The sequence below is a fragment of the Macaca mulatta genome, chromosome 1 (genome assembly GCF_049350105.2).
Source record: "Macaca mulatta isolate MMU2019108-1 chromosome 1, T2T-MMU8v2.0, whole genome shotgun sequence".
NCBI lineage: Eukaryota > Metazoa > Chordata > Mammalia > Primates > Cercopithecidae > Macaca > Macaca mulatta.
In genome coordinates, this window is record NC_133406.1 from 225,399,261 (window position 1) to 225,414,700 (window position 15,440).

The 15,440-nt window shown below is 44.3% G+C and overlaps 1 protein-coding gene across 1 annotated transcript in view; it reads right to left on the reverse strand.

The window, feature by feature from the left end:
- Window positions 1-15,440, reverse strand: part of DDI2 (DDI proteasomal shuttling factor 2) — a 46,276-nt gene that overhangs the window by 20,060 nt on the left and 10,776 nt on the right. Inside the window, exons 3-5 of the mRNA XM_015119175.3 lie at window positions 12,449-12,685; window positions 9,470-9,596; window positions 4,224-4,351 (exon numbers count right to left, since the gene is read on the reverse strand). Of these exons, the coding sequence (XP_014974661.2) occupies window positions 4,224-4,351; window positions 9,470-9,596; window positions 12,449-12,685 (492 nt within the window). The remainder of the gene's footprint in view (window positions 1-4,223; window positions 4,352-9,469; window positions 9,597-12,448; window positions 12,686-15,440) is intronic.

Here is a 15,440-nt window from a genome sequence, read left to right on the forward strand (position 1 = left end):
CTCACTATGTAAGCAAGTAAGTACATTATTTACTACTTTATCTGCTCAAAAAATAAAATTAAAAACAAAAACCTCACACTGGGACACTATAGTCTACTATTAATAAATCATGCAGTCTCCCAAAATTTAGAAGTGGACTTCCATACTCTGCTCCAACAATTAGACTCTCTTCCCTTTAAATAGGAGGGCACTTAGGCTATTTTCTCTCCCAGAAACACATACTCGGCGGGTCGGCCTATGTAGAAGACAGTCGCTTCTATAATATTTACTGTCCTAATTTCTCCCTGAAACTCTAATTCTACATTCTTGTGCACTGGACATTTCTGTCAAAGCCAACAGGCATAAACTCCTTCTCCCCAAATAATTCCCACTTTGGATTTCTCTGTCTTTGCCGATGGGATTATTTTCTCACAGCCATAAAACCTGTGCATTGTTCACTTTTGACTCTTCTAGTCTTCTTTCTTCTCTCAAACCTGTAAATAAGGTCTATGCAATTTCTGATGCCCTTTTTTCGTCTTTTTTTCGAGACGGAGTCTCGCTCTGTCACCCAGGCTGGAGTGCAGTGGTGCGATCTCGATCTCGGCTCACTGCAAGCTCTGCCTCCTGGGTTCGCGCCATTCTCCTGCCTCAGCCTCCCAAATAGCTGAGACTACAGGCGCCTGCCACCAAGCCCGGCTAATTTTTTGTATTTTTAGTAGAGACGAGGTTTCACCGTGTTAGCCAAGATGGTCTCGATCTCCTGACCTCATGATCCGCCCGCCTCCGCCTTCCAAAGTGCTGGGATTACAGGCGTGAGCCACTGCGCCCAGCCGAGTTTTACTCTTGTTGCCCAGGCTGGACTGCAATGGCACAATCTTGGTTCACTGCAAGCTCCACCTCCCACGTTCAAGCGATTCTCCTGCCTCAGCCTCCCAAGTAGCTGGGATTATAGGCAAGTGCCACCACGCCCGGCTAATTTTTGTATTTTTAGTAGAGACGGGGCTTCACTGTGTTGGCCAGACTGGTCTCGAACTCCTGACCTCAGGTGATCCACCCGCTTTGGCCTCCCAAAGTTCTGGGATTACAGGCGTGAGCCACCACGCCTGTCCTGATGCTCTTTCTTCTAACCATAGCGATCAGCCTGGCTCACGCTGCCATTCTCTTGCAAGAGGACAATTGTTCTGGCTTCCAAACCACTCCGTGGATGCGTAAAGAAAGGAAATTGTTGTGACCCATAGGGGTACAGAATTCTCCAGATCTGTATCTACCTTTAGTTTTCCTAAAATACCACTTTTTTTTTTTTTTGGAAACACAGTCTTGCTCTGTTACCCAGGCTGGAGTGCAGTACAGTGGTGTAATCTCAGCACAATGCAACCTCTGCCTCCTGGGTTCAAGCGATTCTGTTGCCTCAGCCTCCTAAGCAGTAGGATTACAGGCGTGCCACCATCATGCCTGGCTGATTTTGTATTTTTAGTAGAGATGGGGTTTCACCATGTTGGCCAGGCTGGTCTTGAACTCCTGACCTCAAGTGATCTACCCGCCTCCCAAAGTGCTGGGATTACAGGTTTGAGCCACTGCACTGGGCCAACAGTACCATTTTCAAATCACTTACTTCTTCATCTGCTTAGAAGTCCTCAATGGTTTCCACTCCTTATGAGATTAGTTTCAAACTACCATCACCACAGCTTCAGATCCCACCCCATCCTGGCTCCACTGTTTCTTTCTGACCTTACATTCTAACTACTCTAAACCCTCTGTTTCAGCAGGAGGAATATGAATGTCGCCTTTACCATTCACTCACTGTGACCCTCCAGTAAAATACTCCCTCTCTCCTGCTTTTTTTTCTGAATTCCACCGATGCTTCAAGATCCAGCTCAAGACCCACTTCCTCCTCAACTGACTGCCCTTTTGCAATGACTTTGCCTCTCACTCAATTCCAACACTTCTGCTCATATTACTCACAGGTACCCTACACTTTATAAGAAATAAAAGTTCTTGGTATTTGAGGAAGGTTAGATTTTAAAAGGCCCAGAAATAATGAAGGAAAAGGGAATTTGGAAAGGCAGCTCTCTCTTTTTCTTCCTCCTTTTTAACTTTAATCTACAAAAGCAAGTTATTAAAGTAAGCAACCCAGGGTGAGAAGGGCCCCTTTCACTGCTCTCCTGCATTTTCCAAAGCCTCAGCTCGAACGCTGTCTTTTGGAAAGACTCTCCTGAACGCCTCGGTCAGAGTGAGAAAGTGGTCTCTATAGCCATCCAACATTCACCTGAGTTTTGCACAGTGGTTGAGATTTCTGGCATCAAGGGGACCTGGGGTTGAATCCAAAGCCCACCACTCACGAACTCTGTATACCTGGAAGCGTGACTTGATCTTCTCTATATCTAAGTTTCCTTATGGATAAGATAGGAACTATAGTAGAACAAAGTACATAGAGCTGTTCTGAGGATGAAATAAAATTGAGTAAGATGATTACATTGAGCACCTAGCATGGTGCTTGGCACACAATAAGGAATCAATACACACTGAGTATTCTATTAGCATCTCCTATGTATTTGTCTTTCACTCACACAGGGGCCCTCTGAGGCTCCAGCCACTAAGTCTTATCACGAAGCACTCAGCACAAGGCCCTACACACAACAGACATTTTTAAAACGGAATAATCAGTAAATTTACTTCTCCCAGGAATGTATCTCAAGATACAAACTTCTTTTTTTTTTTTCCCCCTGAAGGCTGGGTCTCACTTACCCAGGCTGGGGCACAGTGGCACGATCACAGCTCACTGCAGCCCTGAACTCTGCAGTCACCTGAAGTAGCTGGGACTACAGGTATGCACCACCACACCCGGCTAATTTTTGTATTTTTTGTAAAGGCGAGGTTTCCCCATGTTGCCCAGGCTGGTCTCAAAACTCCTGGGCTCAAGCAATTCACGCATCTCACCCTCCCAAAATTACAGGTATGAGCCACTACACCCAGTCTCAAGGTACAAACTCTTAATGAGAGTTGAGGTCAGGAGCTCCCTATCAGCCTGCACAATTCAGGGGAATTCTCTCTACAAAAAGTTAAAAAAATCAGCCAGGTATGGTTGCACATGTCTGTAGTTCCAGCTACTTGGGAGGCTGAGGCTGGAGATCACTTGAGCCCAGGAGTTGGAGGCTGAAGTGAGCTGATCGCACCACTGCACTCTAGCCTGGGTGACACAGACTCTCTCTTTAAAAAATGAGAGAGAGAAAGCTGAAACCCAGCATGTGCTCAGGAATGCGTAGATGAACAAATGAAAGAAAATACTTTCTTTCTTTTTACATAGAAATACATAGCCAAGGAGGAAAATATTATTTGAGCAGGGGATTTTTCTACTCTAGGAACTCACTTTTCTTAGAGTCTTGAGTGAGACACCCAGAATTAAGATGCATGAGACCAGTCATATACCCACAAAATGCTGCATGGTGTAGTTTTACTAAAAAGCAAACAGTTGTTACTGACAGAAAAGGTGCCAACTAGTATGTAAATTACCTGGACCCTCAAGCAGAAGAATCCCTGTCTCCTTACCTGGTTAAGTTCTTTAAGGGTAAGAACCACACCCAGATACCCTTACACTCCTCCCAAATCTTGGCAAAGTGTTGGTGCACAGGCTAGGCTGAAATGTGTTTGATTACACCCTACACAGCTCCTTTTATAGCTCCTTCTTCTAAACCTATGTATTCCCAATTTTTTACAGAAATATCCAAGAAATTCAGGATGCTAGACAAGGGGAGCTAGGAAGATAAAGGAGACATCACAAAATACAAAACTGGTTAAGAAATGATTAAAGAAAGAAACCTAATACCAACAGAATGCCTGGCAAGTGAAACAGTAAGTCCCAGGCTGGTGAGTTAGCAGCCTAAAGAACTACAGCCATCTGGGCAGGGCGTGGTGGATCACCTGAGGTCAGGAGTTCAAGACCAGGCTGACCAACATGGTGAAACCTCATCTCGACCAAAAATATAAAAATTAGCCGGGTGCTGTGGTAGGCGCCTGTAATCCCAGCTACTCGGGAGGCTGAGGCTGGAGAATTCGCTTGAACCCAGGAGACAGAGGTTGCAGTGAGCCAAGATCGCGCCACTGCACTTCAGCCTGGGTAACAGAGCAATACTCCATCTCAAAAAAAAAAAACTACAGCCATCTGAACAGATGCTTGAGCCTCCCCTTCTCCCATGTCAGGTAAGGATGTTGGAGGGAGACCAAGAAATAAAAGACAGAGACGTCACCTGAGTCAACAAAGGCTTTCACAGGATGTCCATTCACTTTGCAGTTAATATAAAGCATCACTACTTGGCCAAAACTTTCCGGAGCCTCTTCCATAGCTATTGTCATGTTTTCCTCAATGTTCTGTTGCCTGTAACAGAACAAGACCAGGGACACTGAAAACATTAATTCCATGGAGAGAAATCAGTTTCAAAGTCACAATATTAAAAACCAGATTTGTACATATCTTTTGCCCCAAGCACAGCAGCCGAGTCACAGAAAAACTGGTGCTATATGGGGCAAGAGATCATTTCCTAGGAGGCAGTAAGATAAACAGCTGGCAGAAAATCTAAAGGCATAAAAATTACCCTATGTAAAACACTGAGCTGCCTTTACATATTCAGAAATAAGAAACTGGAGAGCAAGGGTCACAACCCCATTTTTCTGGCAGAATGTTAGAACTCTGGGAATGTTCCAATTTTAACTGAGGATTTATTGGGTATCTGAATACATTTCCTAAGCCCAGAACATTACAAAAAGTTCGCAAACAGAAAACACAAATATTTCAACTTCTTGTGCTGCTTTATCTGCAGGACTGGGTTTTCTAATCTGTATACTGAGGATAATTGTTACCTACGTTGCTGAGAGGTACAAAGCATCTAGTATACAGTGCTCATATAACAGCTTATGCTACAAAAAAACTGCATCCATCGCTTAAAACTACATGTGTTTCATAGTTCATTTGATCCATGAAACGATATGTTTAAAAATTCAACATGCTGGCTAGGCACAGTGGCTCACGCCTGTAATCCCAACACTTTGGGAGGCCAAGACGGGTGGATCACCTGAGGTCAGGAGTTCAATACCAGCCTGGCTTACATGGTGAAACCCCATCTCTACTAAATATACAAAAATTAGTTGGGCGTGGTGGCAGGCGCCTGTAATCCCAGCAACTCAGGAAGCTGAGGCAGTAGAACCACTTGAACCTGGGAGGCGGAGGTTGCAGTGAGCCGAGATCGTGCCACTACACTCCAGCCTGGGTGACAGAGTGAGACACCATCTCAAAAAAAAAAAAAAAAAAAAAAAAAAATCAACATGCTAGGTGCAGTGGCTCACACCTGTAGTTCCAGCACTTTGGAAGGCCAAAGTAGGTGGATCCCTTGAGCTCAGGAGTTTGAGCTCGAGTTTCAGACCAGCCTGGGCAACACAGTGAAACCCCATCTTTCCCCACCAAAAGGAAAAAAAAAACAAAAAAATAAACACAACTCTAATTCTTACATGAGAAAAACAACAAAAGGGAGTTACTGCTTACTCCAACATCTCATGTTTATTCCCAATTTTTTTCTACTCCCTTAAAACAGCATGAATCAATCTCCTTTTAAAAACATTATCAAATACTACCAACATTAATGGAAACTAGGTTAGAGGCTGGGCAACTTACCTGAAGACTGAGACACTAACAGAACAGGTTCTAAGATTCGGGATAAACTACACTGTAAATTCAGGGTTGGTAAATCATAGTCTGCTGTTTAGGCAAAAAAAGTTTTATGGAAACACAGTAGTATCATGCATTTACATACTGTCCTATTATCTATGGCTGCTTTCACATGGCAGTGGTGGAGTTGAACATGAGCAACACAGATTGTATGGTCTGGTCTGCAAAGACTAAAATACTTACTATCTGCCCATCTGTAGAAAGTCCACTAAAGCCAGGCACTGCTGTGTGCCTATAATCCCAGCACTTTGGGAGGCCAAGGCAGGAGGATCACTCGAGGCCAGGAGTTTGATACCAGCCTGGGCAACACAGTGAGACCCTATCACTAAAATTAGCTGGGCGTGGTAGCACAAGCCTGTAGTCCCAGCTATTCAGGAGACTGAGGCAAGAGATTGCTTGGGCCTGGGAGGCTGAGGCTGCAGTGAGCTATGATGGTACCACTGCATTCCAGCCTAGACGACAGAGCAAGACACGGCCCCCCTTTTTTTTTTTTTGCCCTGTTTTATGGTGCTGACCCTGTCTCTTAAACAAACAAACAAAAAATAAACCTCAGGCCAAGCATTATAGGTGGCTCACACCTATAATCCAAGCACTCTGGGAGTTGGACAGATCACTCGAGCCCAGGACTTTAAGACATGACTGGGCAACATGGTGAAACCTCGTCTCTACAAAATACAAGAAAAATTAGCCAGATGTGGTGGTGTGCCTATAGACCCAGCTACTCGGGAGGTTGATGGGGGAAGATCACCTGAGCCCGAGAAGTTGAGGCTACGAGCCACGATCGTACCACTGCACTGCAGTCTAGACGTCAGAGGCCCAAATAAACAAAACTCTGCTGACTCTGGCTCTAACTATAGTTTCTGCCCTTTTCATAATAATCATCGAGCTCAAGTGAACTGATGGCTTTATCAGCCATTTTGCAACAAAATTTAAACTCAGAAAGTCAAAGGCACCTTCCTTTAGGCAAATATGAAAGCTATCGAACCTCGGTGTTCACATACCCTGTGTAATCACTAGTGTAACAAGCCAAATGAAACTTTAACAGACATTTGATATAATTACACAGGTTTTATGCTATTGCACATTATTAAACATAGAAATAACCTAAAATTAATTGTATACTTCATCTTGCATGGACTCCAACCCAAATGAGTTTCAACAAAAAATCCTCTGCAATAACACCAGCTACTTTGGCTTTTCTGGGGTCCATATGTAGAGAGTCTCTTCAGAGGTACAAGGTTTTCACCTTTCAAAGAGTAAATGTGGTCAGGTGCAATGGCTCACACCTGTAATCCCAGCACATTGGCAGGATGAGGAGGGCGAATCACCTGAGGTCAGGAGTTCAAGACCAGCCTGGCCATGATGGTGAAACCCCGTCTTTACTAAAAATACCAAAATAGCCTGGCGTGGTGGTGCATGCCTGTAATCCCACCTACTCAGAAGGCTGAGGCAGGAGAATCGCTTGAACCTGGGAGAAGGAGGTTGCAATGAGCTGAAATTGTGCCACTGCACTCAGGCCTGGGCGACAGAACAAGACTCCATCTTGAGCAGGGGGTGGGGAAGAGAACAGATGTGTTACCCCATTTCCTTCACTCAAGACCTAGAAAGAAACATGAGCCATATGGACACTATCTATTTCATTTCTCTTATTTTTTTGAGACGAAGTTTCATAATGACTTAGGGCTGTCAATTAATTCTAGTGTACAATTATATTTCTTTTTTTTTTTCCCTAAGATGGGGGTCTCACTCTCTTGCCCAGGTTGGAATGCAATCATAGCTTACTGCAGCCTCCAACTCCTGGGCTTGAGGGATCTTCCTGCCTCAGCCGCCTGAGTAGCTAGGACAGAAGGTGCATGCCACCATACCTGGCTAATTTATTTTATTTTTTGTAAAGACAGAGTCTCACTTTGCTGCCCAGGCTGGTCTCAAACTCCTCGCTTCGAGCAAAGTGTTGGGATTATAGGCATGAGCCACCATGACTAGCCTATATTTCTGATTTCAAATGTAGTAAGAAGAGTATGAGGCAGGGCATGGTGCTCACACTTGTAATCCCAGCACTTTGAGAGGCTGAGGTGGGAGATCAATTGAGGTCAGGAGTTTGAGACTAGCCTGGCCAACATGGCAAAACCTTGTCTCAAAAAAAAAAAAAAAAAGGCCGGGCGCGGTGGCTCAAGCCTGTAATCCCAGCACTTTGGGAGGCCGAGACGGGCGGATCATGAGGTCAGGAGATCGAGACCATCCTGGCTAACACGGTGAAACCCCATCTCTACTTTAAAAAATACAAAAAACTAGCTGGGCGAGGTGGCGGCGCCTGTAGTCCCAGCTACTCGGGAGGCTGAGGCAGGAGAATGGCGTGAACCCGGGAGGCGGAGCTTGCAGTGAGCTGAGATCCGGCCACTGCACTCCAGCCTGGGCGGCAGAGCGAGACTCCGTCTCAAAAAAAAAAAAAAAAAAAAAAAGAAAAGAAAAATGAAAAAGAAGAAGAAGGAAGGGCTAAGTGCTGTGGCTCATGTCTATAATCCCAGCACTTTGGGAGGCTGAGGCGCGTGGATTGCGTGAGCTCAGGAGTTCAAGACCAGCCAGGGCAAGATGGTGAAATCCTGTCTCTTCAAAAAATGAAAAAATTAGCTGGGCATGGTGGCGGATGCCTGTATTCCCAGCTATCTGGGAGGCTAAGGTAAGAGGAACACCTCAGTCTAGGGGAGGTCCAGGCTGCAATAAGCTGTTATTGTGCCAATGTACTCCAGCCTGGGTGACAGAGTGAGACCTTGTCTCAAAAAAAAAAAAAAAAAAAAAAAGAAAAAAGATAAAAAGAATGAGAAGTTTAAAAAAGCATGATTTGATTTCTAAGTTGATAGTGTAATACAATGACCAAGTTAGGCTTCATTTAAGTAACCGAAATGACGACACAGTCCCTAAAAGGCTAAGTAGTCTAAGTGTAAGTATCATTGCTGTTATCCTCTTCTTAGTTATACTTTTTCACAATTAGCAAACAAAAACTGACTTGAGGTGGGAAAAGCAGCTGTCCTTTTTTTCAGAGAATGACTGAACAGAATCTTGCTTGTGACTATCAGTGTGACTGAGGCCAGAACGGCGTCACTGTCCTTGCCTGAGCTCCATGCCCAACAATTCTGATTCATCAGATTTGGGAGAAGAGCCCGAGCATCTGCATTTTTAAAAGCTTCTCATATGATTTTACTATAGCCCCAGGTGAGAACCACTGCATTACAGAAACTGAGGGCTGGAAACATGTCCAATATTCAGTTTATCCACTGAGGCCAGTACAAGAAATGCAGCAGGAAAACAGACTTAGGACTACCAATGTTCCATCAGCTCAGAGCCCTCTCTAATCCAATCATGTTTAAGCCCTGGATTTAGTCAGGACTTACACAATATGTCTAAAGAAAGAGGGTCAAATCAGCCCATGTAATATGCAACCAGCCTTGCGGTCTCACCAGAGGGTGGCTTCTGCTCAGTCTGGGGGTCATTTATCTAGAACTGTGTTATGATGCTCTGTCTGCTAGTCAGGGAGTCTTCCTTAAAATTTTAGAACAGAAAGTCATTAAGCTCAGTACCTATATCTTTGTCATGTCGAATCGAAATGCGTAGAAAATGAAAGAGGAGAGACTAAACTAAAAGACTGAGGTTACTATCTCAACTGCAAAACAGAGAAGCTGCCTCCAAGCAGATGCCCAACTAATGTTAGATACCCTGCAGTTTGGGAAATCTGGACTCTCTGAGTCTTGTTCTTTAGATGAACAGATCATTCATTACCTGATATCTTCTTCTATCTTTGCCTGAGCTTCAAGGTCAAAGGGATCAGCAGAAAACAGACGAATCCTTTCTTGCTCTCTCCGGGCTCGGTCCTGCTGCTGCTCCACCAGGACTCTAGAGAATTTCTCTACAAAAATAAGGGAGAAAAATCTTAAATACCGCTGTATTTTCAACCTTTATCAATACTTTCCCACACCAAACAATTTCTCAAACTACAACTGTAAGATGCAGAGAGGATGCCTAAAGCTTATTTGAAATGAGCAATTACATTTACTTTCTATTCTCCGAGTCAAGGCTATTTCGTCATTTAAATTCAGCATAAAGAAAGTATTTGTGGCTGGGTGTGGTAGCTCACACCTGTAATCTCGACACTTTGGGAGGCTGAGGTGGGAGGACCATTTGAGCCTAGGAGTTCGAGATCAGCCTGGGCAACATAGCAAGACCTTGTCTCTACAAAAAATATAAAAATTAGCCGAGCATGGTGGTGCATGCCTGTAGTCCCAGCTACTGTTGGGTGGGGGTTCAAGTGTGGGGGGATGGCTTGAGTCCAGGAGGTCGAGGCTGCAGTGAGCTGTGATGGCACCACACACTCCAGCCTGGGTGACATGGTGAGACCCTGTCTTAAAAAAAAAAAGTATTTGCAAAAATCTTTTATAAGAAGTTATCTATCATATTGTTTCTACTCAGAGGTAACAACTTTCCAATTTAAAACGGTGGGGAGTGATCATGTGGCAGATGAATGTCCCCACTCCTCCCCTCCCCGTTGCTCCCCATTGTCCTCATTGTCCTATTACCTAGAAACAAAATACAGCATTATATAATCTCCTTTTCCTCTTCTAGTTTCATTTCCTTTATAATATGCCCTGCCTTAAGCCAGATAAATTAAGTATAAACTATTGTTAGTCTACCTATATTTTGTGTGTTCTGATGAAATAATAGGCAGGAAAATTAGAGAAAACACTGCTTGCTACAAGATGTACATTACAACAAGAATCTATTTTGCAATTTGTCTCTTTTTTTGAGACGGAGTTTCAATCTTGTTGCCCAGGCCAGAGTGCAATGGCGCAATCTCGGCTCACTACAACCTCCACCTCCCGAGTTCAAGTGATTCTCCTGCCTCAGCCTCCCAAGTAGCTGGGATTACAGGCGCCTGCCACCACGTCCAGCTAATTTTTTGTATTTTTAGTAGAGATGGGGTTTCACAATGTTGGCCAGGCTGGTGTTGAACTCCTGACCTCAGGTGATCCACCGTGCCCGGCCTATTTTGCAATGTCTTAAATGGTGGTACGTTTAAGTGTGCAAACTTAAATGCCTCATCATCACGGTCTTTGGTGATTAGACATACTGACATAAGAAATTAAAAGATATTGTGACAAGGTTTATCTGAACTACTAATGCACACAATACAGATGGATCTAAAAAGCAGTAAGTTGAGTGAAAGTACTTTGGGAGGCCCAGACAGGTGGATCACGACGTTAGGAGTTTGGGACCAGTCTGGCCAACAGGGTGGCCAGGAGTTTGGGACCAGTCTGGCCAACATGTATTATCTACTAATAATACAACAATTAGCTGGGTGTGGTGGTGTACGCCTGTAGTCCCAGGTACTTGGGAGGCTGAGGTGGGAGAATTGCTTGAACCCGGGAGGTGAAGGTTGCAGTGAGCAGAGATCGCACCACTGCACTACAGCCTCGGAGACAGAGTGAGACTCCCTCTCAAAAAAAAAAAAAAAAAAAAGCCTAACACGAAAGAGCAGACACTCTATTATTCCATATACATGAAGACAGGCGAAACTAAACTGTAAGATTATCAAAACAGTAGTAACCTATAAGGAGAGGAAACTGACTAGCAAGGAACATAGTGGAACTTTCTGGAGTGAGAGAAATGTCCTGTGTCTTGATTGGGCTTACAGGAGTTTGTCAAAACTCAAGGAATTGTATATTTAAAATCTACGTATTTCACTGTAAGGTAAAGATTGCCAATTTAAAGACAGTCAATTGAGGAATGAGTCATTAAGTGTCTGTTATGTTTTTAGACTTAACCCAATTTAACTCATAAATCCAAGAGTAAAATGAGAGCAATTTACAGAGAAAACTCGATTCATAAAGATGGCTAAAAGTTGGCTGAGTGCGACAGCTCATGCCTGTAATCCCAGCACTCTGGGAGGCCAAGGCAGGCAGGCTGCTTGAGCCCAAGAATTTGAAACCAGCCTGGACAATATGGCAAAACTCCATCTCTACAAAAAAATACAAAAAATAACTTGCAGTACACTGAGGTTAAGGTGATTTCATTTTGCCATACAGGGCACTGAACCTGTTTCCTGTAACTAAAAAAAAATGCCAGCTGGCATCAGCTGGCTTGTTGGTGCTCTTTAATTGAAGATCTAACAGGTTAAAATATCAGTACCGGCCAGGCACGGTGGCTCACGCCTGTAATCTCAGCACTTTGAGAGGCTGAGGCAGGTGGATCACGAGGTCAGGAGATCGAGACCATCCTGGCTAACACGGTGAAACCCCATCTCTACTAAAAACAAAAAATTGGCCCAGGCGTGGCGGCAGGCACCTGTAGTTCCAGCTACTCAGGAGGCTGAGGCAGGAGAATGGTGTGAACCTGGGAGGCAGATCTGGCAGTGAGCCAAGACTGCGCCACTGCACTCCAGCCTGGGTAACAGAGCGAGACTCCATCTCAAAAAAAAAAAAAAAAAAAAAAAATCAGTACCTAGGTTATGCGCTGCCAAAACAATGAGGAAAACAAAAAGTAAACCGAGGGGGGTGGCCTAGATGGATTTCACTCCGAAAACTCTATTGCTGATTCCAATTAACTCAGCCTTTGACTTTAGCACTAATCTACCTCTCACAGAGAAAAAACTGGTATGTTCAATAAATCATTTGACACAGTGTTGCTTGAGTCTCTTCACATTTGCTATGACACAGCTTCTTCACCTCAGGCCAGCCTAACAGCCTTCCAAATTTATAAGCTTACCAAGGTCTCCACTGAGCAGAGCTTCTGCCAGGGGTGGATTGCGTTCCTTCAGCAAGGACAGCTCATGCGGGTTGGCCAGCAACATACCTCGGAGCAAGGCTGGATTGTCCAAGCCCTGAGGAGATGAAGTTATTTCTCCAGGAGATGAGTGGGACTGCTGTGCTCCTGGTGGCTGGCGCTGCCGGGGACTTGATGTGCCAGGCACAGCTATACTACTGAAATCTATTCGGGGTAAGTCTGTTGGGGAAAATCAATTCAGTTTACTCAAATTACTCTACAAAAACAAGCACTTGAAGGAAACAGCAGAACACTTGCTCATACATGGTACATGACAACAGCAAAGGTAACTGTAGACTTTACCCTTGTTCTTTCTCATGCTGACTCTGAATATGAAGACTGCAGGCTGAGAGTGAATCAATAGGAAAGAAGAAAAATAAGGGGAAGGTGACAGTAGTAACCCCAAATTTTTAGCTTATAAAATATCTCACAATAGACATCAGGTTTTTAATTTATGTTTTTAAATAATTAAAGCCGCCGGGTGCGGTGGCTCACACCTGTAATCCCAGCACTTTGGGAGGCCAAGGCAGCTGGATCACCTGAGGTCAGAAGTTCCAGACCAGCCTGGTCAACATGGTGAAACCCCATCTCTACTAAATATACAAAAATTAGCTGGGGGTGGTGGCAGTCGTCTGTAATCCCAGCTACTTGGGAGGCTGAGGCAGGAGAATCGTTTCAACCCGAGAGGCGGAGGTTGCAGTGAGCCAAGATCGTGTCATTGCACTCCAGCCCAGGTGACAAGAATGAAACTTTGCCGGGCGCGGTGGCTCAAGCCCGTAATCCCAGCACTTTGGGAGGCCGAGACGGGCGGATCACGAGGTCAGGAGACCGAGACCATCCTGGCTAACACGGTGAAACCCCGTCTCTACTAAAAAATACAAAAAACTAGCCTGGCGAGGTGGTGGGCGCCTGTAGTCCCAGCTACTCGGGAGGCTGAGGCAGGAGAATGGCGTAAACCCGGCAGGCGGAGCTTGTAGTGAGCTGAGATCTGGCCACTGCACTCCAGCCTGGGCGACAGAGTGAGATTCCGTCTCAAAAAAAAAAAAAGAAGAATGAAACTTTGTTTCAAAATAAAAAAAAATTAAAGCTAGTTTCAATAAATATAATTGCATAAGTCTGGATGTTGTTCTTGAGAAAAATCCTACTCTGGTCTGACATATGGTTCAAACAGCCTTGGTGCTTGGATTAAAGAATTTTTTTTTTTTTTTTTTTTTTTTTTGAGACAGAGTCTTGCCTTGTTGCCCAGGCTGGAGTGCAACGGCGCGATCTTGCCTCACTGCAACCTCTGCCTCCTGGGTTCAAGTGATTCTTCTGCCTCAGCCTCCTGAGTAACTGCGATTACAGGCGTCTGCCACTAAGCCCACCTAATTTTTTGTATTTTTAGTAGAGATGGGATTTCACCATGTTGGCCAGGCTGGTCTCGAACTCCTGACCTCAGGTGAGCCACCCACCTCAGGCTCCCAAAGTGCTGGGATTATAAGAGTGAGCCACCCTGCCCAGCCGGATCAAAGGATATTATATATATCAAGTGAGCAGCATAAATATTAGATGCTAAATTCTGCAAGTCAGTGCTAAACGTATTGGCTCAGGGAAGTTCTTAATAGTTCTCTGAATTTATACTTTCATCTGTGCATCTCTGCTAACTCTTCTCATGCCCCTGGGGGGCTAAACAGTGTCATCATTTTATAGAAAAGAAGAAAAGGGCCGGGCGCGGTGGCTCAAGCCTGTAATCCCAGCACTTTGGGAGGCCAAGACGGGTGGATCACGAGGTCAGGAGATCGAGACCATCCTGGCTAACACGGTGAATCCCCGTCTCTGCTAAGAAATACAAAAAACTAGCCGGGCGAGGTGGCGGCGCCTGTAGTCCCAGCTACTCGGGAGGCTGAGGCGGGAGAAGGGCGTGAACCCGGGAGGCGGAGCTTGCAGTGAGCTGAGATCCGGCCACTGCACTCCAGCCTGGGCTACAGAGCGAGACTCCGTCTCAAAAAAAAGGAAGAAAAGGGACTTGCATAGGTTCTCAGTGCTGATTACACCAAAAGCTACTATATTTTAGAAGCCAGAACTCCCAGGTTCTATATGCCAGGCTCGGCTGACCTTACTAAACTGAAAGGAAAATAAAAGGGAATTTTAATTCTTACACAAAGGACTCACACATTGTATGACCCCATTTATATGAAATGTCCCAAATAGGTAAATACATAGAGACAGAAAGTAGACCTGTAGTTGTCTAGGCTGCGGAGCCTAGGGGGAAATGGGAGATGACTATAAATGGGTTTAGGATTTATTTTTAAGGTAATGGAAATATGCTAAAATGGATTGTGGTGACGGTTACACAACTCATGAATATAGTAAACAAAAATTAAATGCATGAATTGTATCTCAATAAAACTGTTATTTAAAAAAGAAAAATGAAAAAGAAAAGTAAACAAGGAGAGCCAGAATGAGGGGCTAGGCCTGAGTCAATGAACATTCCTTCAACTCCAAAAAATATATTTGATGGTCAAACTTGTCTGAACAATGAGTACTGTTCTTAGAGATAATTGTGTTTAATGTTATAAATGACAGTACACTAAGCAATTTCACAGTGATCAGAATTATAGCACAATCCTTGCACTATTAAGGATTTTATATAAACTAAAAAACCAAAAAACAAACAAACTTGTCTCAAGTCTGGGACTATCCTGAAGCCTTTCTGGACCTCAGATAGAAAAAGAGAAAGCTTAAACTCATGATGTAACATTTCTACCCTTTAGCAGGGGTTCAATTAGCCACTTTCTTCAACTCCCAACCAAGGAAAAGGTGAAGTTAACAGGATGATCTCTGTGAGGTAGCTAATCTATACCAGCCAGGAAAAAACATATATGGGTGGGCCCTCTTTGCAGGTCAAGACATTTTATCTCCACCCGTTATACATTATCTTGAGAGTCCATTCACT